Below are 27423 nucleotides of genomic sequence, written 5' to 3'. Positions count from 1 at the left end.
GGAGCAGAAAAGACTGAGGGGTGAACTGATCGAGGTGTACAAGATTATGAGAAGCATGGACAGAGTGGCTAAGGAGCAACTATTCCCCTGAGTTGAAGTCATGAGAGGACATAGGTTCAAGATGAGGGGCAGGAGATTTAAGGGGGATGTGAGGTAATTTTTTTTTTACCCAGAGGGTGGTGATGGTCTGGAATGCGCTGCCTGGGAGGGTGTTAGATGTGAATTGCCTCACATTCGTTAAAAAGTACCTGGATGAGCACTTGGCACATCATAACATTCAGGGCTATGGGCCAAGTGCTGGCAGATGGGATTAGGTGAGAGTTCAGGTGTTTCTAATGTGTCGGTGCGGACTTAATGGGCCGAAGGGCCTGGATGACACAGGGGACTCAGTAGAGTTTAGGATCGGGGGGAGGGGAGGGCAGAAATAGATACTTTTTTTTCAGTCTTTGAGGGACTAAATGCTCCCTGTTAATTTACCGACATACAAGATTGTTCTTTATAGTGTTTTATCTTACACGTTAACTTTTTTTTTGGTATTTACTGAAAGAGAGGTCTGAGTTCTCACTGGTTCTGCAAACACTTCTTGCCAATATCCAGAAAAAGAAACAGTACATCATGGGAAACCAGTGTTTTAGGTTGGAACACTCTCGCACATAAGGTCAGTGGTGTTTCGTAACATGGGCATGAGTGCATATTGGTTATGTTGGTCCATCCATGGACAGAATGCTTTGCTCTTTGTCGATGCATATTCAAGGTGGATGGAAGTGTTTGAGGTGAAGTCTCTGACATCGCACGCTGCAGTTGAGAAATTGCGCCAATGTTTATCCACCCATGGAATAACTGAAGTCATCGTCTGTGATAATGGAACAGCCTTCATGAGCGCTGAGTTTCAGAACCTCATTGCCCTCAATGGTATCAGGCACATTAGGACTGTTCCTCACCACCCAGCATTTAATGGACTAGCTGAATCAGCTGTCCACACATTTAAGTCAGACCTAAAGAAACTTTCAAGAGGGACCCTGGAGATGAGAATCTCTCATTTCCTCCTGACTATAGGGACCACTCAATATGTAACAATGGGAGTCCCACCAGCAGAGCTGTTAATGAACCATCATCTCGGAGTGAGACTGAGCCTCGTGTTTCCTTGTGTTTGTCGGGAGGGTAGGGGACAACCAAAGCAGTCAGAAGAGAAGCCATGATTCATGGAAGTCAACACGATCGTTTTCAGTGGATGAAGCCGTGTATGTGAGGGGTTTTGGAACTGGCTCGAGTTGGGTCCCTGGAGCCATTATATCCAAAACCGGGCCCCTGTTTTATCAAGTGGGCGTAGAAGGAAGGATCCTCTGGAAACACGTAGACCACTTGGAAGAGCAAGAGTTGTCCCAGCAGCCAGTACTGTCATCAGGAGTGCATTACCATCTAGGAATGTTATTAATTATCCAAGTGCTGTACTTTCTGATAATCCTGTGGCAGGCACAACTGACATTTCCATGGAAACAGACAGAACTTAACTGCCTGCGCCTGAAGAGGCACCTACCAATTGTGATTTAGGTTGATAGCAGTCCTGTGGAAGTGCCCTAGGCAGAGGAAATACACCATTCCACAAAGATTTGGAAACCCCCTGAAATACTTAATTTATAATTGACTTCATTCATGTACTAAATGTTTAATTATCTTGGACTGTGTAAGTTGAGTATCGACATTTGTATAAAAGGACGTGGAGGGGGGAGGATGTCCCTTTAAGATTCAATCTGCAGAGTAAAGGTCATATGAACCGATTGGGGAACAGAGTGGGAGAGCACCCTTGTGAGCTAGAGTTTCTGTTCCAGAACTTTCTCAGGAGCTGGCTGCAGCTACAAGGCTGCAAGCCTCAGTGCCTTTTTAATCTGTAAATTAAGGTGTTGTTGTTTTTCCCATAACTGGTGATCTAGAATTATTCCAATGCCATATTTATGCTTTTAATTATTGTAAATCTTTTATTTCTTCTTGACAGTCTGGTACTTACCTGTTTACCTTCTCAATATATTAGTCTAGAAAGTTATAAGTCACAGCCTGATGGTGTTTATTTCTCGGCCTTCCAAATTCTAAGAAATCAAACAGTAGCGTGTGAGCCTGAATTCAGAGACAGGAGTTTAATGTTTAATGGTGCATGAGGGAGGGTTTTAAATTCATAGATAACTGGGAAATCTTCAAGTCAGGATGGCAACTGTACAGAAAGGATGGGTTACACCTTAACTGGAAGGGAGCAAATATCCTGGCTGGGAGTTTTGCTAGAGTGTTTCGGCAGGATTTAAACTAGTGTGGCAGGGGGGTGGGGAACAAAACAGGAGGTCAGTAAATACTGAGGCTGGGGTCGAGCTGGGGGCCAGGGCAAGGCTAGCTAAGAAGAGGAGCACTCTGGAGGAGGAGGACCTGACTGGGCCTGGAGGTCTGGAGTGCATCTGCTTCAATGCGAGGAGTGTAACGGGTAAAACAGACGAACTTAGGGCCTTAATGCTTGTGCGGAATTTGGATGTGGTTGCGGTGACGGAAACTTGGTTAAAAGAAGGACAGGACTGGCAGCTGAATATTCCGGGGTATAAGTGTTTTAGGCGAGACAGAGGAGGGGCTAAAAAAGGTGGGGGAGTAGCGATATTAGTTAAGGAACATATTACCGCGGTGCAGAGGGTAGACAACTTAGAGGGGTCATGTACTGAGTCGCTGTGGGTGGAACTCAGAAACAGGAAGGGTGCAGTCACTATGCTGGGGGTGTACTACAGACCACCCAACAGCCCACGGGAAGTGGAGGAAAGGATATGTCAGGAGATTCTGGATAGGTGCAGAAAACATAGGGTTGTTGTAGTGGGGGACTTTAATTTCCCTGGCACAGACTGGAAAGTGCTTAGAGCTGGGGGACCGGACGGGGAGGAATTTGTAAAATGCGTACTGGAAGGTTCTTTGGAACAGTATGTAGATAGCCCGACTAGAGAGGGGGCTATACTGGACCTAGTTCTGGGAAATGAGCCCGGTCAGGTCGTCAAAGTTTCGGTAGGGGAACATGTGGCAAATAGTGACCACAACTCTGTTAACTTTAGGATAGTAATGGACAAGGATGAGTGCTGTCCTACGGGCAGGGTGCTAAATTGGGGGAAGGCTGACTATAGCCGGATTAGGCAGGAATTGGTGGATGTTGATTGGGAGAGGATGTTCGAGGGTAAGTCCGCGTCTGGCATGTGGGAGTCTTTTAAGGAACTATTGATAAGGCTGCAGGATAGGCATGTGCCTGTAAAAAGGAAAGATAGGAAAGGTAGGATTCGAGAGCCGTGGATAACCAGGGAAATTGAGGATCTGATTAAAATGAAAAGGGAGGCGTACGTTAAGTCCAGGCAACTAAAAACAGATGGAGCTCTGGAGGAATACAGAGAGAGTAGGAAAGATCTCAAACGGGGAGTTAGAAGGGCAAAAAGAGGTCACGAGATGTTCTTGGCAGGCAGGATTAAGGAGAATCCTAAGGCATTCTATTCATACGTTAGGAACAAAAGAGTTGTCAGGGAGAAAATCGGACCTCTCAGGGACAAAGGAGGGGAATTATGCTTAGAACCCAAGGGAATAGGGGAGATCCTAAATGAATACTTTGCATCGGTATTCACGAAGGAGAGGGGCGTGTTAACCGGGAGTGTCTCGGAGGGAGGTGTTGACCCGTTAGAGAAAATCTCCATTACAAGAGAGGAAGTGTTAGGTTTTTTAGGGAACATTAAAACTGACAAAGCCCCAGGGCCTGATGGCATCTATCCTCGACTGCTCAGGGAGACGAGAGGTGAAATTGCTGGGCCTCTGATGGAAATCTTTGTCGCTTCTTTGGACACGGGTGAGGTCCCTGAGGATTGGAGGATAGCAAATGTGGTCCCGTTGTTTAAGAAGGGTAGCAGGGATAACCCAGGAAATTATAGGCCGGTGAGCTTGACGTCCGTGGTAGGGAAGTTGTTGGAGAGGATTCTTAGAGACAGGATGTATGTGCATTTAGAACGGAACAATCTCATTAGTGACAGACAGCATGGTTTTGTAAGAGGGAGGTCGTGCCTTACAAATTTGGTGGAGTTTTTTGAGGAAGTGACAAAAACGGTTGATGAAGGAAGGGCCGTGGATGTCGTCTATATGGATTTCAGTAAGGCATTTGACAAAGTCCCACATGGCAGGTTGGTTAAGAAGGTTAAGGCTCATGGGATACAAGGAGAAGTGGCTCGATGGGTGGAGAACTGGCTTGGCCATAGGAGACAGAGGGTAGTGGTCGAAGGGTCTTTTTCCGGCTGGAGGTCTGTGACCAGTGGTGTTCCGCAGGGCTCTGTACTGGGACCTCTGCTATTTGTGATATATATAAATGATTTGGAAGAAGGTGTAACTGGTGTAATCAGCAAGTTTGCGGATGACACGAAGATGGCTGGAATTGCGGATAGCGAAGAGCATTGTCGGGCAATACAGCAGGATATAGATAGGCTGGAAAATTGGGCGGAGAGGTGGCAGATGGAATTTAATCCGGATAAATGCGAAGTGATGCATTTTGGAAGAAATAATGTAGGGAGGAGTTATACAATAAATGGCAGAGTCATCAGGAGTATAGAAACACAGAGGGACCTAGGTGTGCAAGTCCACAAATCCTTGAAGGTGGCAACACAGGTGAAGAAGGCATAGTATGCTTGCCTTTATAGGACGGGGTATAGAGTATAAAAGCTGGAGTCTGATGATGCAGCTGTATAGAACGCTGGTTAGGCCACATTTGGAGTACTGCGTCCAGTTCTGGTCGCCGCACTACCAGAAGGACGTGGAGGCATTGGAGAGAGTGCAGAGAAGGTTTACCAGGATGTTGCCTGGTATGGAGGGTCTTAGCTATGAGGAGAGATTGGGTAGACTGGGGTTGTTCTCCTTGGAAAGACGGAGAATGAGGGGAGATCTAATAGAGGTATACAAGATTATGAAGGGTATAGATAGGGTGAACAGTGGGAAGCTTTTTCCCAGGTCGGAGGTGACGATCACGAGGGGTCACGGGCTCAAGCTGAGAGGGGCGAAGTATAACTCAGACATCAGAGGGACGTTTTTTACACAGAGGGTGGTGGGGGCCTGGAATGCGCTGCCAAGTAGGGTGGTGGAGGCAGGCACGCTGACATCGTTTAAGACTTACCTGGATAGTCACATGAGCAGCCTGGGAATGGAGGGATACAAACGATTGGTCTAGTTGGACCAAGGAGCGGCACAGGCTTGGAGGGCCGAAGGGCCTGTTTCCTGTGCTGTACTGTTCTTTGTTCTTTGGGTCCATAAGAGTTACTTTGTTATTATGTGAATTTAGATACGCTCACAAACAGTCAGGGCTCACCCACAGGAAAATTAGTGATACTTAAGACTGAGAGAAAATATCCTGTGCAAAAGACTCAAACTAAACCTCCAGGAACATTGGCTCGGTTTGATGGGAACATCTCATAGAATCATAGAACCCCTTCAGTGCAGAAGGAGGCCATTTGGCCCATCGAGTCTGCACCGACCACAATCCCACTCAGGCCCTATCCCCTTAACCCCACATATTTACACTGCTGTTCCCCTGATCCTAAGGGGCAATTTCCCATGGCCAATCAACCCAACTCTCACATCTTTGGAGTGTGGGAGGAAACCGGAGGACTGGAGGAAACACACGCAGACACGGAGAGAATGGGCAACTCCACACAGCAGTCACCCGAGGCTGGAATTGAACCTGAGTCCCTGGCGCTGTGAGGCAGCAGTGCTAACCACTGTGCCACCGTGCTGCCCCTTTTCCACCCTGTTACTGGGGATTTTCGCAGTAACTTCACTGCAATGTTAATGTAGGCAACTTGTGACACTAAGAAATAAACTTATTGCCTCTTCCTGTCCCTGTCATTCCTCTTCCCTATTATTCCCTGCCGCCTCCTCGTTCTTAGTTCTTGAATGGGTAGCAGAATTAGGGTTTTTTTTTGCACTGTCAATTTTCCAGCTATGCCGCACATTAACTAAAGTTTCAGGTCAGGGAGGTCAGATCTCTGGGTGATTCACAAGAACCCACACAATATGGGATCCTGGTGTTAATCTGGTTGCGGCTCACTGTTATTTGCAAATAGCAACCACTCGTACTTCTTCTAATTGAAGGGCATTAAACGTGAGATCTCTCTGAAGTCATAACAGCGTAATAAAAACAGGGTCTGCTCAGTTCCATCAGGTCAGAGTGACCAAGTGACAGGAATCCAGGAATCATTCCTCTGGAGTATGGTCCTGGATTGAAACCCCAACTCCAGGTCTTGGAGCACATAATGTTGGCAAACACTTGAGTTCAGAGTTGAGATAGACAGTCCAGGTTTCACTACAGTGGTGGAGGTTGGTTAACATAATACTCCTATAAATCTTGATGATTTCCACGAGTCCCCTGTTGTCAAAGACATGTTGGCATAGCTTGAAGAGGGCATCGCTGGCACAGTCGACTTGGGTCTGGACTTCTTCATTGATGGTAGTCCCTTGGGAGAGGTGGCTGCTGAGATATGGAAAGTGCTGGACATATTCCAGAGCCACCTTGCCTGAATGTGGGGGAATTTTCACCTGGCCTGGGGTAGGTTGGTGAAGGTTTTTTGCCTTGGTGATGTTTAACGATAGGCCAGCCCTCTTATAGGAGGAATTGAAGAGATCAAGCATCCTTTGCATGTCCTGTGCGGAGTGAGCCACCATGCAGCAGTTATCCACAAACTGAAGGTCATACATGTCCATGGTTGTCAATTTTGTGTTTGCTCGGATGACCAAGGTTGAAAAGCTTCCCACCCAGATGATATTGGATTTTGACACATTACGATCCTTAGGGATTAATTGGGAGGACTGCAGGACCAACACTAGTGTCCTCCTTGAAGTTGCATCTATCAGCATCGAAGCTCTGCTCCCACAGAAACAACTCCGATGGATGGTTCATTGCATCCAGGTACCCATAAACCACCTCCCTCAGCAGTTTCTCTTCTCCCAGCTCTCCATGGGTCAACAGTTTTAAGGGAAAGGTATAAGGATACGCTGAAGGCCATCTTAAAGCATGGAGGCATTAACACCACTGACTGGAAGGAGAAGGCTGTGAACCATTCATTACGGCTCTACCTGGACCGTGAAGGTGCAAACTGCTTTGAGGTTTAGCTACCTGACAGTGGACCAGAATGGTGGCCGCAGAGGAAAGAGAGAGAACCCAACACAGAACGGTGAATTTCACTTCCCCCCTGCGCAACAACATGCCTCCACTGCAGAAGACATTGTGGGTCCAGAACCGGTCTCCTCAGTCATCTGAAGACTCACCAAGCTTGATGGATGTTATCCTCGATTTTGAGGAACTGTCCATATCTCAGTATTGATAGAGTTGAGCATCGTTTGGAAGTGACATGTTTCAGAACCGAAGTTGTATTGTGGTCCTGTCTTCCCGTGCAAGTGAATGCAAATGGGCTCAAGGCACTAGAATCATCTAATAGAATCATAGAATCCCTACAGTACAGAAGAAGACCATTCGGCCCATCGAGTCTGTACCGACCACAATCCCACCCAGGCCCTATTCCCGTAACCCGCTAATTCCCCTGACACTAGGGTCAATTCAGCATGGTCAATCAACCTAACCCGCACATCTTTGGAGTGTGGGAGGAAACCGGAGCACCCGGAGGAAACCCACGCAGACACGGGGAGAAGGTGCAAACTCCACATAGACAGTGACCCGAGGCTGGAATTCTGGTCCCTGGCGCTGTGAGGCAGCAGTGCTAACCACCATGCCACCCTGAATTGACAACTAATTGAAGAGGAGGAGGATTAAGTTTATCCTTCAACCCACAGATTGACTGACTGATCATTTATTTTGAGGCTATTTGTCGGACCTTGTTAAGAGCAAATTTCCTACCCCCTTGCATACAAAACAACAGCAACTGCAATTCAGAAAGCAACACATTGGCCGGAATTTTACCATGGTTAATGCCGCTGGGATTTTCCCATCCTGCTGCAGTGAATGGAGATTTGGTTTGGCATCAAATTCTCTGACTTCACTGCAATGGGAGCATGGCATGAACAGCTGGTAAGATTGCACCCATTGCCTTTGAACTGCTGTGGGGCGTTATAAAAATATAAAAAAGTGGATATCAATGTTGATACTTTTCTTACATTCTTAAGTTCGTCATCTGTGGTCTTCTGATTGAGCACTTGGCAATTTGCAGAAGATAGGACTAGACCCAAGTAACACCCCTTTAGCATGCGACTGCGCTGCGTATGGGACTCAGATCACAGGAGTCCATTTCTAGTTGGGAGGTTGATGATGAGTTGTACTTAAATCGATGTGTGTATATGTAAGGACACTAGTTGTATTTAACTCAGTGACTTGTGTGATCAAGGATCAATCCTTTCAGCATGTGAGTGCAATCAGCTGTTGTTTGACTTTGCCAGCTTTCAATGTATTAACAGGGAGGAGGCATTTCATTCCTTGCCGATGTGTTCAGACAGGCCTACAGTGCAGCATTTGCTTGGTGCACAATCCTATGCGCAGATGCAGTAAATCTGAGTGAGGTCCTTGTGTTTGTCCTGATGAAATTGTCAGAGTCTTTGTGTGGAACAAATATCAGCTGATTCCCCCCCCCCCCCCCCCAAACCCCCTGCCAATCCTTTGAAGTGCAGATATTGCAAACAATCTATTAAAAAACAGTAAGAGATTTTGGGACAGATGAGACTGGGCCAGGCTTAAGGGACAAGGTGGTAATGGCAGGGCCTCGCAGGTTCAGGGTCATTATGCACCATTAGTCATGGGTTTAAGGTTGTATCTAAAGGGACATGGTCATTGAATGCAGTAGCAAGCAGAACATTTCAATTTGTAAAATAACCAAGAGAGGTTTGGAAGAAGGTACTGTTCTCTGCTTTGTCCAGATCATCCCAAGCAGTAACAGGAATGTAACATGGCAATCCATTTCATATATACAGATATTAAAATGTATAAACGTTCTCGCAATTGGAATTGTGCTTACAACTCCATATCCGTCACAGGTACTTAAATCCTTTTGATTTAAGTCTTCGAGTAAGCGCCAGCTGTTTCTTAAAAGTCCAGTGCCCTGATCTTAAGCAGCCCTTCCTGCTAACCTATTTGAGCTGCTCATCCTCTGGGTACAGAAATACTTCCTGACCATCTGTCCAAAACTTGCCCTTCACAGCTTTCAAACAGTAGTTGCTTCTGCCATCTCGATGCATCCTAAAATACTATTCCAGCTTTTATGTTGGAACCCTGCAATCTTGTTTCCCAGAATAGAAAACTTAAGCAAAAATAAATTTGCAGTTTGCCATGTTGCTGGTGCTGAGGGTTTTGTCAGACTGCATGGCTAAATCATACTTTAATCTCACTGCTCTGGGAAGCTAAGACCCCAGTTGATTATTTTTATGTGAGTTATTCTGTAACAGTGGGTGAAGAGGCTGGAACTTGAAAGACGATCGTCATCACAATCGTCTACTGGGGGATGAATTTAAACAGCTCTGATTTCTCCCCTCACGATGCATTCATAAACAAAAAGGTGGTTTTGATTTTTGATTCCCCCCTTTCTTAGTGATGGTGTTTATCCCCTAACCATTTCACTTGGCGTGTTCCAATTCCCCAATCAATAACTCACACAGCAAACGTGAGATATAATAAAAGGGTTAATTTATCTCTCTCTCACTCTCTTTCACACACACACACACACACATCCATTCACCCACCATGGGAAAGGGGTTTCACAATGTCCACCGGCTTTTGGTCGGGTAGGCTTTGTTGGCTAAGGGGAGGGTGGAGGGGGGGGGTCAAAAGAAAGAGCAGTGGGAGTAGGTTTTCAGTGAATGATGCAGGGTCTCTTGATCAGGTGTTGAATGTCTTTGAACGAGGGACCCCTTGGAAGTCTTTCCTTTTCAGACACCCCAGGCAGCAATGGGAGGAGACCTTACAGCGAGCATTAACTGCTTCAGTTAGCCTGCGGATGGGACAGTCAGGTGTGGAGCATTAAATTCCACCGTCCATTTCAAACTCATGTTACTTGCTTTGAAATGATGTGGATAAATGTCAGGTAGATACACTTTGGTAAATACACTTTGGTAGAAAAAATGGGAAGGCAAATTATTATTTGAATGGGTCTAAATTGAGAGAGATGGATACTCAGTGAGACCTTGGTGTCGTCCTGCATCAGTCGCTGAAAGTAAGTGTGCAGGTAAAGCAGGCAGTAAAGAAGGCAAATGGTATGCTGGCCTTCATAGTGGGAGGACTTGAGTAGAGGAATAGGGATGTTTTACTCCAATTGTATAGGGTGTTGGTGAGGCCACACCTGGAATATTGCGTGTAGTTTCCTTATCTGAGGAAGGATGTGCTTGCTATAGAATGAGGCGAAGGTTTACCAGGCTGATTCCTGGGATGGCAGGTCTGTCACATGAAGAGAGGCTAAGTCTGTTTGGTTTATATCCATTGGACTTTAGAAGAATGAGTGGGGATCTCATCGAAACTTATAAAATTCTAAATGGTTAGACAGGGTAGATTCAGAAAGAATGTTCTTGATGGTGGGGGAATCAGGCATCATAGTTTGAGAATAAGGAGTAAATCTTTTAGGACTGAGGTGAGAAGAAATTTCTTCACCCAGAGAGTGGTGAATCTGTAGAATTCACTACGACAGAAAGTAGTTGGGGCCGAAATGTGTGGTTTCAAGAAAGAATTAGATATAGCTCTTGGGATAAAGGGGTCAGGGTATTGAATTTGAGGATCAGCCATGATCATAAAAAATGGTGGAGCAGGCTCAAAGGGCCGAATGCCTACTGCTTCTATTTTCTATGTATGTTCTTATGTATGATTGAGTTATGTCACAATTTATCAATGCAAGTGTCTGTTTCCTTAAAAGTAATGTATGAGCTTGCTATATCTCAGCTCTGGCTTCTGATCTGAAAGTTAACTTGGTTAACTTTTTTAGTGGAAAGTGTCTAAATTGGCTTCTGTGTTCAAGGACTGTCAAGAGCTCCTACATTTTGGTGACTGTTGATCTCTACTGGACTAGTGCATATCTAGACGCATGGTGATGGTCAGATTGGATCTGACTGTGATGCTCCATATGCTTGAATCATCTGCTGGTGTGCTTTGTTCAGAGAGCATCCTTTCGTACCTAAACCTTCCCTGTTTCAAGAGAAAAGGAAGTTACGAGTGAAATTGGACAGCAAAGACTGTCTCCCACTCTCTTTCACACACACACACACACACACACACACACACACACACACACACACACACACACACACACACACACACACACACACACACACACACAGCAAAGACTTTTATAAGTATGATAAAAAGTTAATGCCAGGCATGGGTAACAGTTATATTAGACACTGGGGATGTACACATCTTTCAGATATTATCTTAATTTGTTTTGTAGCTTTTTGTCGAGCTAACTTCATTCCACAGATCTATTTAAAATCTGCATTTTATTGTCATCCAGTCAACCTGCGAACTCTCGCTTTGCCCCCTTGCACCTGTTGCTCACCTGGCTGCATCTGGCATTTTGTGCCAAGCTACTTCAGATTCATAGAAACATAAATTTTGAAACATATAAAATAGAAGCAGAAGAAAGCCACTTGGCCTTTTGAACCTGCTCTGCCATTCATATGATCATGGCTGATCATCAAATTCAATATCCTAATCCTACCTTCCCCCTATATCCTTTGATCCTTTAGCCCCTCGAGCTATATCTAATTTCTCTAAATCATATAATGTTTTGGCATCAACTACATTCTGTGGTAGTGAATTCCACACATTCACCACCCATCTAGGTGAAGAAATTTCTCCTCACCTCAGTCCTGAAATGTTTACCCCTTATCCTCAAGCTATGACCCCTAGTTCTGGACTACCTCACCATCGGAAACATTCACTGATCACTCAGTCAGTGTAAAGCCACCTTTTCCCCAGAACCAATCATTAGTTCAACGTGTGACTATAATGTCCTGACATGGGAACAAGTTCTAATTAGACAGTTGGGATTTGTATTCGACAGTCAAGATTAATAACCCTGATGGATTTCTAATCTGTTATCAGAGTCTTTTGCTCTGCTCATTAAAGCGAACATTGACAATGTGTGAAATCCTTAGCCAGCCTTTTCCTTGGCTCTCCCAGCACATGACTTGATGACATAACTTGAGCTTGCAAATGTTATTGGAATGCAAGAAAAGGTAAATTTTAATGTTTGCACTTGTTTCGTAATGAGACGTTAAGCTTTGACTGTTCTGGAGCCAAGTGATTGAGTTACGTCTCCAAAGCAGCATTCCCTTGTTCGTGCCCTGAGGTAATCTCTGTAGGGGGTGGTGCGGCGGGCCTGGGATTGAATATTTGGTTGCTGCTTGCACCTTTTGTTGGGGTGAAGTACCAGCATGTTAAATGTGTCAAAAATTATGTCCTATTAATATGTAAGATAAAGTTTATACATATACTTAGAGGGAGGCAGTGGTGTGATGGTAGAGTCATCGGACTAGTAATCTAGTAAAGGCCGAAGTTAATGCTCTGGGAGCATGAGTCCAAATCTCCCCCTGGCAGCTGGTAAAATTTAAACTGAATTAATCAATCTGGAATTGAAAGCTTGTCTCCCTCTCAGAGACGGCATGGTGGCTCAGTGGTTAGCACTGCTGCCTCACAGCGCCAGGGACCCGGGTTCAATTCTGCCCTCAGGTCACTCTTTGTGTAGAGTCTGCACGTTCTCCCCGTGTCTGTGTGGGTTTCCTCCGGGTGCTCCGGCTTCCTTCCGCACTCCAAAGATGTGTGGGTTAGATTCATAGAAATCATAGAACCCCTACAGTACAGAAAGAGGCCATTCGGCCCATCGAGTCTGCACCGACCACAATCCCACCCTGGCCCTACCCCCATTACCCTACATATTTTACCCGCTAATCCCTCTAATTTACGCATCCCAGAACACTAAGGGGCAATTTTAGCATGGCCAATCAACCTAACCCACACATCTTTGGACTGTGGGAGGAAACCGGAGCACCCGGAGGAAACCCACGCAGACACGAGGAGAATGTGCAAACTCCGCACAGGCAGTGACCCAAGCCGGGAATCGAACCCAGGTCCCTGGAGCTGTGAAACAGCAGTGCTAACCACTGTGCTACCATGATATATTGCCCCTTAGTGCCAGGGGGATTGGGAGGGTAAATATGTGGGGTTAATATCCCTGGGTGGGATTGTTGTCGATGCAGGCTCAATGGGCCAAGTGGCCTCCTTCTGCACTGTAGATTCCATGATTCTAGTAATGGTGACCATGAAAGTATAATCAATTTTCATTAAAAAAAACCCCATCTGGTTCACTTGTGTCCCTTAAGAGAAGGAAAGCTGTCATCCTTTACCATCCTACATGTGACTCCAGACCCACAACAATGGTAAACTATGTAAAATTGCCATAGTCCTGGATGATCACAGGCTGCTCTCTTGGTGATTTAACCTGAGGATCACCATACCTCAAGCGTCGGGCAAGGTTGAGATGGTGGGCCTTCAAAAATAACCTCAGCCAGTACGGGAATTAAACCCACATGCTGTTGGAGTTGTTCTGCATCACTAACCAGCCATCCAGCAAACTGAGCTAACTGACCCCACAAGGTTGACTCTTAACTGCCCTCTGAAGTGGTCCAACAAGCTTCTCACTTCAAGGGCAATTTATAGATGAGTAATAGGTGTTAGCTTTGCCAACAATGCCCACATCCCATAGATATCTAGATATGAATATATATAGAATAACAGAACTGCTTGCAGGAGAAGCAATTGTATTTTCATTCTGGAGTCCAGGGTAAACATCAGCATCACAGAAACAGACCAGTCAGCCCATCTGCAGCTCTGGAGAAATCCAGAACTCACCCCACTGCCCAGCCTCTATCCCATTTCTCCGTAACAAACACTTATCCAGGAATCATAGAATCACTATAGTGCAGAAGGAGGCCATTTGGCCCAGCAACATGGCACTGATGACAGTTCTACCCAGACCCTATCCCTGTAACTCCATGTATTTACCCTACTAATCCCGCTGACACGAAGGGTCACTTTACCATGGCCAAACAACCTAACCCGCACATCTTTGGAGCGTGGGAGGAAACCAGAGCACCCGGAGGAAACTCACGCAGACACGGGGAGAATGTGCAAACTCCACATAGACAGTGACCTGAGGCTGGAATTGAACCTGGTCTCCTGGTGCTGTGAGGCAGCAGTGCTAACCGCTGTGCCACCATTGTCAATCAATTGTTGTGTGGCAAAGTGTTCTATGCTTTAAAAAAATTCTACCTAACAAAGTTTTTTCCTGACCTTTCTCCTCACTTTCTTCATCGAGGTTTATGTTGATGGTCCCCCCATCACTGATTCCCAAACCAGAGGAAACTGTCTTTTGCCAGAAAGCCAATCCTTCCTTCCCTTAAAAACATTTATTCAATCTCCATTTAGCCTATTCTGATTCAATAGAAACAGCCCCTATTATCATGCATCTCCATTATTTCCTACCTCATGTGTGAGTTTGCAATGCAGGGTTGCTTTCAGATTTGTGATGTGTGATCTTCACTTCTTGACTGCTGGGTCTTCCTCAATGGTCAAGTAAGATCTTTTCAGGAAAAGCCAGGACCTCCATCACTGGAAAGTTGGTAGCCAATGGAGTTCTGAAAATTGCATGCACATTGATACTCATTGGCTGGTGAGTTTAAGAGTCCTACACAATAGGCCAGAAGCTTGCACCATAGTGATATTGTGTCCCTGTGACATGCCATTACTATTTCTAAGAAATGATGGAACGAGTGATTGAGACCTTTACATAAACAACGTCAAAATTTCCTGGTGTTTTTTGTATCTTTCCCTTGCTAACTCTCGTAGGCCCTCCCTCAGTAAAATCAGTGGTAAGGAATTGAGAAACTTATGTTCTACAAGCCAGAGAGAAAGAACAATGGGGAGAAGTTTTTGAAGTTTATAAAATATTGAATGGTTAAGATCAAATGAACCTAGACTGTCTCTTAAGGGTACAAAGTCTGGAAGGAGTCTGAGTGAGTTCTAATGCAGTTGGTTGCTAAGCTTGGAGAGTCCAGGTAAACCTGACATGAATGGCCTTTCCTCGTCCTCTTCTTTGATACTGTTCGTGCATTAAAAAATGTATTAAAGTTGCCTTCTCTTATTCCCCTCCAGGACTCCACAGAATGGAGCAAGAATGAACAGAAAGTGGCTGAAAGAAAAGCATGAACTGGAGGTTTATTGAATTCATCTACTTACTGTTTATATGGGACCATATAACAGTAAGACCTTCCCACCAGGATCCTACAGCCACCCAGAACCATGTCACCAAGCAGTTTGATTGGCTTATATCGGACAGGGGTCCTTTCCACAACTCGAGGGGATATTTATCCTTTGTGGAAAGATATCGTCAAGGATTTACAACCAGATATAAAATATATAGGTAATTTTTTTACAACTTCATTCGTTATATTGCACCTGTGTGTGTGTTTGTGTTTGCCATGCAGTGACATTTAACATACATCCAGTTTTATGAATGGGATATGTAGGCACCGTCTAAACAAACTCTAGTTACTGGGGGAGAATTCTCCCATCATGGGAATCGTACCGGGCAGAGGGGTGGACCACGCAAAGGTCCATTGACCTCTGGCAGGATTCTCCGGTTTTGGGGCCAGCACGGCTGGAGAATCCCACGCGTTATCTTTAATATTGTCAGAACCCACCATTTTGAAGTTGTGATTCCATGGGTGGGATTTTTGGGCCGCGCTCGTTGCAAAACGAAAAATCCCGCCCGAGGTCAATGGATCTTTGCATAGTCCGCCCCCTCCCCCCAGCCCACTACAATTCCTGTGGCAGCCGCGACGGGAAAATACCCCTCCGTATATCCCTCCATATTTTTAGTTTCATGCCACAGCTTCCTTGTAAAAGGAACAAAACACCGTTTGCTCGCATGCAAAATCTTAAGTTGGGTCAGGATAAACTGTTTCTGTCTGTTAGACATGGCTTCAACAGGCTATTTTGTGAGGCAGATACCCTCTTTCAACTAATAACATTCCAACTCTCAACCCTTAGACAAAAGGCCCAAAGGCCTGTCTGAATTGACATGAATTTAGCTACCCTTATTTTTTTTTGATGCCCCAATCAATATGACCCTTTGAATTCACTTGAGACTTTGTCAATTGTTGACAGCATTATGTCAGTGAAGGAAATGTGAGTTGACTTGTACATTGAGGGAGTGCTGATGTTCACTAAAGATTTCTTTACTTCTAATATTACTAATCATCTGCAGTGTATGACTCTAAAATGGAATGCAAACTTACCAGTCCTGTTCCAGGCCTCTGTTATTTCAGTTTCAATTGAGTGGGGGAATGGGATGAGATATAAATAGGATGGGTTGACAACTAGGCTGCATTTGGAATATTGCATGCAGCTCTGGTCACCACACTATCAGAGGAAGTGGAAGCTATGGAGAGAGTGCAAAGAAGGTTCACCAGGATGTTGCCTGGTCTCGAGGGTGTTGACAATGAGGAGAGATTGAATGAACTACGGCTGTTTTCGCTGGAAAGACGGAGGTTGAGGGGAGATCTGATAGAAGTCTACAAAATTGTGAGAAGCATAGACAGGGTGGATAGTCAGAGGCTTTTTGCCAGGGTGGAAGTCCTACACAATAGGCCAGAAGCTTGCACCGTAGTGGTATTGTGTCCCTGTGACATGCCATTACTATTTCTAAGAAATGATGGAATGAGTGATTGAGACCTTTACATAAACAATGTTAAAATTTCCTGGTGCTTTTTGTGACTTTCCCTTGCCTTCCCTTACAAGGGGGCACAGGTTCAAGGTGAGAAGGGGAAAGTTTAAGGGAGATGTGCGGGGCACGTTTTTCATGCAGAGAGTGGTGGGTGCCTGGAGCATCCTGCCAGAGGAGCTGGTGGATGCAGGTACATTAGCAACATTTAAGAGGCATCTGGATGGGTACATGAATAGCAAGGGAATAGACGGATACGAATCAAATAAGGGCAGAAGGGTTTTTTTTTCGTTTAGTTAGGGCATCATGATTGGCACAGGCTTGGAGGGCCGAAGAGCTTTTCCTGTGCTGTACTTTTCTTTGTTCTTTGTTCAACTAATTTTGTCATTTCGATTGTAATTCAGTGTGTTGCAATGATATCAGTTTATGGTGCCATAATGCCAGTTTAACCATTAGGTGGAGTGCTCGTCAGCCCTGTGCTGCAAGTGCAGTTTTATGTGTTGCATTATCTATGTCGAAACCTGCTGTCTTGTTTTAGTTTTCACTAGCTATACACAATGCCTAGCGATTGGCTTATAATTTAATTGTCTTGAGTCAAATATCCCTGAATCATTACTTTGTGACTGGAAATCGGTGTTCATAGAGGAGTATGAATTAGAAAGCCAAACACTCTGGGAATTGTCGATTGCAATGCATGTTGGATGTATGTGAAACGTTTTTAAGTGTTTTTTCATTTGCCAAGTTGGACAAACTTAACAGACAATGGATATGCCATGTCAGAGTTCTGGCAGCCCAGTTTTCCATTAAGTATTTCTCAAGACAATTGCTGCTCTTTTTGAAAGTACAATTTTGGGGCTTTGGATGTGGGTCGTGATGTGGGTGAGTGAGCAAATGAGAACAGGCCGTACCACCCTGAAGGCAGTCTGTTCCCTTAAAAACTGGGACTGAACAACCCTCAGGATCACAGCTTGAGCTCTAATGTTCTATTTCTGAAGAAAAGTTTAATTGAATACCTTAAGCAGTCTAGATTCTACATTACAGAGCACAGAATATAGAAGCAAGCAATGAACCTTTAGCTTGTAGGTGCAAAAAAATGCTGGTCCTTAATTACCCATCAAAGTGTAGGGTTGCCAAATCTGTCCTACTGTTACAACCACATGAGGGGTTGCAAGGGGATTTTCCTGGGGTCTTCCCTCTGGCGCCTTGCATTGAGCTGAACTCAGCTAACACAAAGACTCGCGAAAGATAGTATGCAGTTAAAGATGGTCTTTATTGACCAATATGCATTGGGGGAGAGATAGACGGATGATTTCAACTTCTTTCTGATGTTACACTACATGTGTAAGACAGATATACTTTTTCGAAGGTTTGTTTCTCCTGCCCAACCTGTCCTCCAAACTGGATGATCCAATTACATTAATACACATTATTTACCTTGCCCAATAGCATTCTACCTTCTAGCAGAATTGGGAATTCATTGGTCAACCGGACCTGTAAGTTCTTCCCCCCACATTGCCAAACAACCTTACCTATGCAAATCTGGTAGGTTCAAGGATCACCCTCACCACCTGCAAACCATGGGAATGGAGAGAGAGTCATTCCCTCTGTCTGCTAGCTACCCCTTATCAATAGAAACTGACTGCAACTAGAAGCTAAATACTTCCATTTATTTTTAAACCTTGGTGGCTAGCAGCTGCATGGCCTCCTACTGATAATATAGAATATAATCTATACCTTATAGTTTCCAACGAAAGTGGCCTGTCTAGTTCTGTTTGTTTCCCATTATGCTTTGGAGCCGGTTGCGTCTTGGCCAAAGCTTACAAGACATTTGAAAATACATTTTAAATCTACAATGCTTATTCAAAATTGTCTACCAATGATTATGTATGTGTCGATGCAGACAATACCTTTGTATTATATATATATATATATATATATATATATGATGAGGCATTTTGTCATTCCTTATATATAAGACACACTGTGATCCCTATTCTAAACTAGCCTGCTTTGTTTAAATAGTCTTCAAAACTTCAGAGGTTTCTGTACCCCCTCCTACAGGGGTGAAATGAGAGCCCTGTTTAAGCCTGTCCATGTCTGACTATAGCAGGGGTTTTTTGTGTTAATTTAGAGTAAACATGCTTTGCCAGTGCTGCGTTTCCAGGTTGAAAAGAATTAGTCAGACAGGTTTTCTTAGGTTAAGTAAAGAACCAAGATAAGTTATTAAAAGTATTTCCTGAATTAAAAACAATGACTAGGTAAATGGCAACCACCATTTATTTGCCTGACACACGCATGCGCATACATCACCCACGCACACACACACACCTCATCCACGCACGCACGCACACACACGCATACACATGCACACACAAGCACACAGGCAGAACTAGAGGATGGGCTGAAGGACTTTTTACAGCGTGTGGAGATAAAACAAAGGAATGCACAGTTAGCTATTCTTTGTTTGGCCTCGATGCGGTTTTTCCACATTGCTCCCATTTTGTTCAGTTATCATCTTGGGTATAGTTGTACGGAGCAGGTTCTCATATTGTATCTCCAATAGATCTCAGTTTGTAGTAGATTTCTCTTCTCAGGCTGGTTACTTTGCAAATCTGGGCACTATGCTTCCAAGAGAGCGACAGAGATCAAACAGTATAGCATGGTCTTGCTCACCCTCTTGGTTGCTAAACAATACCTTAAAGTACTCTGCTGGCTGTATAATCTAGAGAAATTCTATTAGTCCATGAATGCTCCAGTCATTGTTTTAGAACAGGTAAATTGCATTTTGATGTCTCATCTCGGATACATTTTACAAGTTTTAGGATGATATAAAGTCAACGACAGATGGGGTCTTTTTCAAACCCCTTGGGGGATTGAGTGTCTTTTCTTTCCATCCCGCTTGGTGGACTGCAAGCTGTATATTATCGCCATCTGGCAGGCTCTATTGTCTTTGGAGGGTTTCAGATCCAGCCAGAAATAGAAAAATTAGAAATTGTGGGTGAGATTTTCCAGTCTGCTCGCCCCGAGATTGGAAATCCCTGCCCAAGGTCAATGGACCTTCAACTGGTCCATCAAAGTGCCTGTCATGCCCACAATGATTCCCATGGCAGGCATGAACGGAAAATTTACCCGTATCATAGAATCATAGAATCCCGACAGTGCAGAAAGAGGCCATTCAGCCCATCGAGCCTACACTGACAACAATCCCACCCAGCCCCTATCTCTGTAACCCCACGTATTTACCCTGTTAGTCCCCTTGACACGAAGGGGCAATTTAGTATGGCCCCTCCTCAACCAGCATCACTAGTTGAGGAGGGGCCACTACATGTAATTACGCCATCACTTAAACAGATTATGTAGCCAGGATCCTACTGCTGTCTGTGGGATCATAGATCATAGAAATCATAGAAACCCTACAGTACAGAAAGAGGCCATTCGGCCCATCGAGACTGCACCGACCACAATCCCATCCAGGCCCTACCCCCATATCCCTCCATATTTTACCCGCTAATCCCTCTAATCTACGCATCCCAGGAATCTAAGGGGCAATTTTTTTAGCATAGCCAATCAACCTAACCTGCACATCTTTGGATCTTGTTGTGCACACAAATGGCCACACTTCAAAAACTACTTCCTTTTGTGAAGTGTTTTTTTGAGATTGTCAAAACGCTGGAAAAATGCAACACACACTTTACTGTTTGCCTGTCAATAATCTTTCAAGAAAAAGCACCCTCATAATACTGTATTTGGAAGCTTTGTCACAAGGCTTCTTACCTCTAACTAACCAGTCAAATAACCTTTGCTTGCCCATTTCCAAAAGTTTTGTAACTAATGAACTGAAGTGTGGTAATGATCAGTGGGGCGAGGCAGGAAGCTTCCTTCTTTTCCCATTCCTCGTTTGTCCACAACTGTTTTTTTTCCGAGAAGGATAAGCTTGCCAATTCAGTGAGCATTTAACTGTTTACATGCTGTGACTGTAAACGGCATAAACAGACAGGTTTGCTTGAGTTTTCAAAAATAAAGAAGGATTGCAGAAGATTAATTAACCTTGTTTAGATTAGCACTGCTGCTTCACAGCGTCAGGGACCCGGGTTTGTTTCCCGGCTCGGGTCACTGTCTGTGCGGAGCCGGCTTGTTCTCCCCGTGTGTTTCCTCTGGGTGCTCCGGTTTCCTCCCATAGTCCGAAAGACATGCTGATTAGGTGCATTGACCATGCTAAAATTCTTCCTCAGTGTACCCAAACAGGTGCCGGAGTGTGGCGACTAGGGGATCTTCACAGTAACTTCATTGCAGTGTTAATGTAAGCCTACCTGTGAAACAAATAAATAAACTTCAAAACTTTCATAAAAATGCTCCAACTCTGATGCTCGCCCAAATTTCGGCTCAAATGCACAAGAATAGATTACAAAGTTGGAGAATAGATTAAAGTCTAATAAAGATGTACGGATCATGTATGTTCATGACTTGGGTTGGATCCAGAAACTAGGTGATCCTTCAGGATTTGATGTTGAGGCAGTTCAAAGATGTTGGCCGTTGATTGATCTTTTCTTCCAGCGATAGCAGTTGCTGGGCTGATTTCCTTAAAAAATTCTGCCTGTGGCAAATGGGTAATCAAACAACAATCAGGGCTCAAGTTTGCAAGTTGGATGAGGGGGGAGAGAGAGAGAGAAAGCCCAGACAGGATTCTTGCCAGTGAAGTGGTCTTTTCTGCATCTGTCCATTCTGGAGAAAATAGGTTCTTACACAAAAGAAGGTTAGCTTGCTTGTCACATAACCCTCTCTCATCAACTGACCAGTGACCCAAATATGGGCACGGCTGCAGGATTTAAAATGCATGATTGTAACTCGGTTAGATTCTGGCTGGATGAATTCCACTCTCAACCTGAGGCCTTTGTCTGAATTAATTACAATCTAAAGCCTTTTCCACACCCAATTGATCCTGGATGTCCTGCAAATGGCTCAGGAGATGTTCTTCATTCATATTCTCCTCATGTGATTATCTTTGATTGAGACAAGTTACCTCTACTTGATAACTTTGGAATTACTGTACAGTGATGCAGAAAGGGTCGAGAGCCTCAAGTTTTTAGGTGTCCAGATCACCAACAACCTGTCCTGGTCCCCCCATGCTGACATTATAGTTAAGAAAGCCCACCAACGCCTCTACTTCCTCAGAAGACTAAGGAAATTTGGCATGTCAGCTACGACTCTCACCAACATTTACAGATGCACCATAGAAAACATTCTTTCCCATTGTATCACAGCTTGGTGTGGCGCGCAAGAAACAATATTTTTCACTGTATGTTAATGCATGTGACAATAATAAATCAAATCAAATTATCGACCTGTTTTAGGAATTGCAGTTTGAAGGCACTGGAATGTTGTTTTAGTGTTTTTTAGTTCAATCGCTGGTTTTCAAACGGTAAATGCAAAGTCATTTTTGATATAAAACATGGGTTTGCAAAACCTCCCTACCAGGCAGAATAGAATGCTGCTATGCTAGCATTTCATTACAGTATTGTTCAAAAGGGCACAGATACACATTCATTCTTAACATTTATTCTTCAAACTTACATTGATACAGCAGTAGGAACATAGCAGCAGCAGGAGTTGGCCATTCGGCCCATTGAGCCTGCTCAGCCATTCAAGCAGATTATAACTGATTATCTGCTCCATACGCCATTCCACCCCCCCCCCCCCCCCCCCCCCCCCCCCCGGCCCCCCGCATTCCCCTATCCCTGATGTCATTAGTACCCAGAAAACTATTGATCTGGAACATGCTCAATGATTGAGCTTCCACGGCCCTCTGAAGTAGAGAATTCCAAAGCTTAATGACCCTCTGCGTGAAGAAATCCCTCCTCATCTCAGTCTTAAGTGGCCTGTCCCTTATTCTGAGACTGTGTCCCTGGTTCTAGTCTCACCAGCCGGGGCAAACATCACAGGTATGTCTACTCTGGGCACACCCTGTAAGAATTTTCAACCGGATAGCCTCTCATTCGTCAGAACTCGAGAGAAGACAGGCCCAGTTTCCTCAATCTCACTTCATCAGACAATTCAACGTCCCAGGAATCAGTCTGGTGAACCTCCATTGCATTCTCTCTAAGGTCAGTGCTGGGTCCACTGTTGTTTGTCATTTATATTAATGATTTGGATGAGAATATAGGAGGCATGATAAGTAAGTTTGCAGATGACACCAAGATTGGTGGCATAGTGGACAGTGAAGAAAGTTATCTCCGATTGCCATGGGATCTTGATCAGTTGGGCCAGTGGGCTGGCGAATGGCAGTTGGAGTTTAATTTAGACAAATGCGAGGTGATGCATTTTGCGAGATTGAACCAGGTCAGGACTTACTCAGTTAATGGTAGGGCGTTGGGGAGAGTTACAGAACAAAGAGATCTAGGGGTACATGTTCATAGCTCCTTGAAAGTGGAGTCACAGTTGGACAGAGTGGTGAAAAAGGCATTCGGCATGCTTGGTTTCATCAGTCAGAACATTGAATACAGGAGTTGGGGCATCTTGTTGAAGTTGTACAAGACATTGGTAAGGCCACACTTGGAATACTATGTACAGTTCTGGTCACCCTATTATAGAAAGGATATTATTAAAACTAGAAAGAGTGCAGAAAAGATTTACTAGGATGCTACTGGGACTTGATGGATTGAGTTATAAGGAGAGGCTGGATAGACTGGGACTTTTTCCTCTGGAGTGCAGGAGGCTTAGGGGTGATCTTGTAGAGGTCTATAAAACAATGAGGGGCACAGATCAACTAGATAGTCAATATCTTTTCCCAAAGTAGGAGAGTCTAAAACTAGAGGGCATAGATTTAAGGTGAGAGGGGGGAGATTCAAAGGTGTCCAGAGGGGCAGTTTTTTCACACGGAGGATGGTGAGTGTCTGGAACAAGCTGCCAGAGGTAGTAGTAGAGGCGGGTACAATTTTGTCTTTTAAAAAGCATTTAGATAGTTACATGGATAAGATGGGTATAGAAGGATATGGGCCAAATGCGGGCAATAGGGATTAGCTTAGGGGTTTCAAAAAAAGGGCGGCATGGACAAGTTGGGTCGAAGGGCCTGTTTCCATGCTGTAAATCTCTATGACTCTATATGTACATCCTTCCTTAGATAAGGAGCCTAAATCTGTGCATAATACTCCAGATCTTGTCTCACAAAGCCTCCATAAAATTGCAGGAAGGCATCTTTACTTCTGTGCTCAAATCCCCTTGCGATGAAGGAAAAGCATACCATTGCCTTCCTAATTGCTTGTTGCATCAGTATGTTAGCTTTTAGTGACTTTTGAACAAGGACTTGCAGATCCCTTTGGACATCAACACTTCCCAACCTCTCACCATTTTAGAAATATTCTGCTTTTCTATTTTAATTTCCACCAAAGTGGATAACTTCACACTATGTTCAATCTGCCATATTCTTGCCCGTTCACTTAGCCTGTCCAAATCCCCTCGAAGCCTCCTTGCATCCTCTTCACAATGCACGCTCCCATCAAATCCTGTACAGTTGCTGTGTTCAAGTTTAAATTTCTCATCATCCTCATTCGATGAGGAACAATTATAATTGAATCTCTTTTGGTGTTGGTGTCTGGCCCAAGGAAGGTGTTTGTCTCACACCTGATGCCTTGTGCCCCTTTTATGAGTTCTAAGTCCCAGTTATGGAGATCTGGGTTTTCACTGGCATCTGTTTGTGTTGCTTTGGGTGTTTTAATGCCGACAGAGCTACACTGCACAGTCTTTTATGGCGTTTATGCTTCAAGGCCTGTATTATGCAAGTGTCTGTCACTGTATGGTTGCACTGCCTGTTAAATTCTTAACTCCTTATTTGCTGTTTTGAAAACCATTGAGTTTTATAAGTTCTGTTGCTGGTACATTAATAATTTTTTTTATCTCTGAGTTAATTCTTTGTGCAGAAATCACAAATGGTCAACTGACCTCAGTGGCCATCTTTGCAGCACATTGGCCACTTTTTAAAAAAAGTCAATTTCAAAAGCATTGATTCAAGTTCATATCTTGAAAGTTAGGATTATGATATCTTTACCAGGAATGCCATGCAGCATTTGAGTCCTGGTTGATGGGGATTGTTTGGGTAGGTGAATGATGGGGCCTGGCGAATTGTGCAGAGGCTGAGCCTAGTTGGGCAGTGGGTGAAATATGAAGAGGCATTTACTGACCTTGACCATTTGTGTAAGGCCATTGAACTTCTTTTAGCATGGCTCTCCGGTCTGGAATCCGGAAAGAAAACTCGGCAGTGCAGCTGGAGAGCTACGTGGGAGTTTTCTCACTGAAACTGACACTCTGACAAATATCGGAAGATTCCACCCAAGGCGTGTATGGAAGTTGCTGCAAATGTCAAACTTCTGATTGGCAATTACAATGCACTGGGAAGCATCCAATGTTTCGATTTAAATCGCAAATTCCAGATGGTTCCGACTGCTTTACCAAAATAGTTACTCAGGTGAAATGTTAGAAGAATTAAAACCAGTTCAAACCCCTGGGTTACTATAGTAGTGATCCACTGGCCCGGCTTCCCCAGAACCCCTTCACTATTCTCCTGACCTCTTGGCTAACCCCACACTCCTCCGACTATCCTCCTGATCTCCTGCTACATCCATGATGTAGCTCCCCACTGACCATCCAACACTCCCCCAACCCCCCCGCCCCCCACACCCCCATCCATCCTACTCCTCACTGACCCACACAGCCTCCCCCACTGACCCTCTACCATTCCTCCACTGATAATCCAACTGTGATTACCACTTCTCAGAAGTTCTGGCTCTTCAGGTGGGATTTTGCGGCCTCGCTCGACCCGAGACCAGAAAGCCCCGCCCGAGGTCAATGCACCTTCCCATTGTCCACCCTTCCCCCACTCCAATTCCTGTGGCGGGTGGGGCAGTAGGATTCCAATGCATATGTCTGGGGGCAAGGGGTGGCAACTCCACCTGCAGATAAAGAACATCAGGTCACCATTCCATTTCTCCCACTAAGCTCTCCAGTGCAATGTCTGAAATGCTTACAACTCACTCTCCCCCATCTTGTACCATTTGTCACTGTTTCTCAAGGCAGCTTCACATCTTCCAGCCACAATGCACTTATTGTTTAAGAAGTGCAGGCAATCTATAATTGGTGCTAGGAAGTTACAATTTTGGACCTCTGTTTATTCATGCAGCCAGTCCCAATTTAGTTGCATGAAATCATCATTGTAGACTCATAGAATCTGTGCAGTGCAGAAGGAAGCCATTCAGCCCATCAAACCTGCATCAACAACAATCCCATCCAGGCCCTATCCCTGTAACGTTATGGATTGAACCACTGCTTGATGCTCCTGAAACCAAGGGGCAATTTAGCATAGTCAATCCACCTAACTCGCACATCTTTGGAGTGTGGGAGGAAACCGGAGCACCCGGAGGAAACCCACTCAGACACAAGGAGAACGTGCAAACTCCACACAGACAGTCACCAGGCTGGAATTGAATGTGGGTCCCTGGTGCTGTGAGGCAGCAGTGCTAACCACTCTGCCACCATGCCACCCCCGAGCCGACAGTAGGAAGCTCATGTGTGAACCCCACTACATGCGTTCCCCCCCTCCTCCTCCCAATCAAGACCTCCTTCATGATCCACCTCTGCACAACCCTTCCCCCCGCCCCCACTCATCCCTCATCAGACCGCCCAACCACACATAACCCTCCTATCATGGCCCTCACTAAGGCCCCACCCCTATAGCACTGCCTCTGACACACTGGCAGTGCCCAACCAGCACCACCAGGCCACCCAGTAGTCACTGCTGGGCACTGCCAGAATTATAGAATCCCTACAGTGCAGAAGGAGGCCATTTGGCACATCAAGTCTGCACTGACCACAAACTTACCCAGGCCCTATCCCTTAACCCCAAGTATTTTACCCGTTAGTCCCCCTGGCACTAAGGGGTGATTTAGCATGGCCAATCCACCTAACCCGCACATCTTTGGAGTGTGGGAGGAAACCTGAGCACCCGGAGGAAACCCACACAGACACAGGGAGAACATGCAGACCCCAAGCCGGGAATCGATCCCAGGTCCCTGGCGCTGTGAGGCAGCAGTGCTAACCATTGTGCCAACATGCCACCCTTGAGCAGACAGCAGGAAGCTCCTGTGTGACTGCAACATTCAAAGGTAGCAGGTTAATTCCACGTTGCAAATGCTGCATCAGTTTTTGGGGCAATCGGATTGGGGAGCGGTTTGTGTTATTATATAGTATCAGACACTGCTGGCGACTCTAATACTGTGTGAAAGTGCCAGTGGTAAATGAAGCTGAAACCACAATGTGAATTTTTCGTATGTTGCTCAAAAGTACAAAGCGGTCATCTTCTGATCTAAGTTGTCCATGAAGAGGACAAAACTTTGAGATCTGTGCAGCTGAATAAGTGGCTTGAGAGCCACTTACCAATGAAGTAATGGAGCGATAATTACACCCAGACATTTTCCCAGTTATAAATTCATACCTGCTGGACATTCATTAATGTTACTCCATTATGCACTTTAATCTTTCTTCTCGAATCAATGTTAGATACTCTGAGGCAATGTATAGACATAATTAGGAATGTGAAGACATGCATTATTGTGATTAATACATTTCTAAATGGGATTTAGATACAGCAGCGTGCACTGAGTACTCACCACTGAGTGTGGTGGTTTGGGCCAGA

The 27423-nt window shown here is 44.8% G+C and overlaps 1 protein-coding gene across 1 annotated transcript in view; it reads left to right on the top strand.

Moving 5' to 3' along the window:
• The window catches only part of brinp1 (bone morphogenetic protein/retinoic acid inducible neural-specific 1), a 400353-nt gene that overhangs the window by 111275 nt on the left and 261655 nt on the right, over positions 1-27423 (top strand). The window contains exon 2 of the mRNA XM_078227598.1: positions 15173-15440. Coding sequence (XP_078083724.1) covers positions 15223-15440 — 218 coding nt within the window. The 5' untranslated portion in view covers positions 15173-15222. The remainder of the gene's footprint in view (positions 1-15172; positions 15441-27423) is intronic.

The sequence above is a fragment of the Mustelus asterias genome, chromosome 13, assembly GCF_964213995.1.
Source record: "Mustelus asterias chromosome 13, sMusAst1.hap1.1, whole genome shotgun sequence".
NCBI lineage: Eukaryota > Metazoa > Chordata > Chondrichthyes > Carcharhiniformes > Triakidae > Mustelus > Mustelus asterias.
Note: the sequence above shows the minus strand (reverse complement) of the source record. Positions and strands in the feature narration are given on the sequence as shown.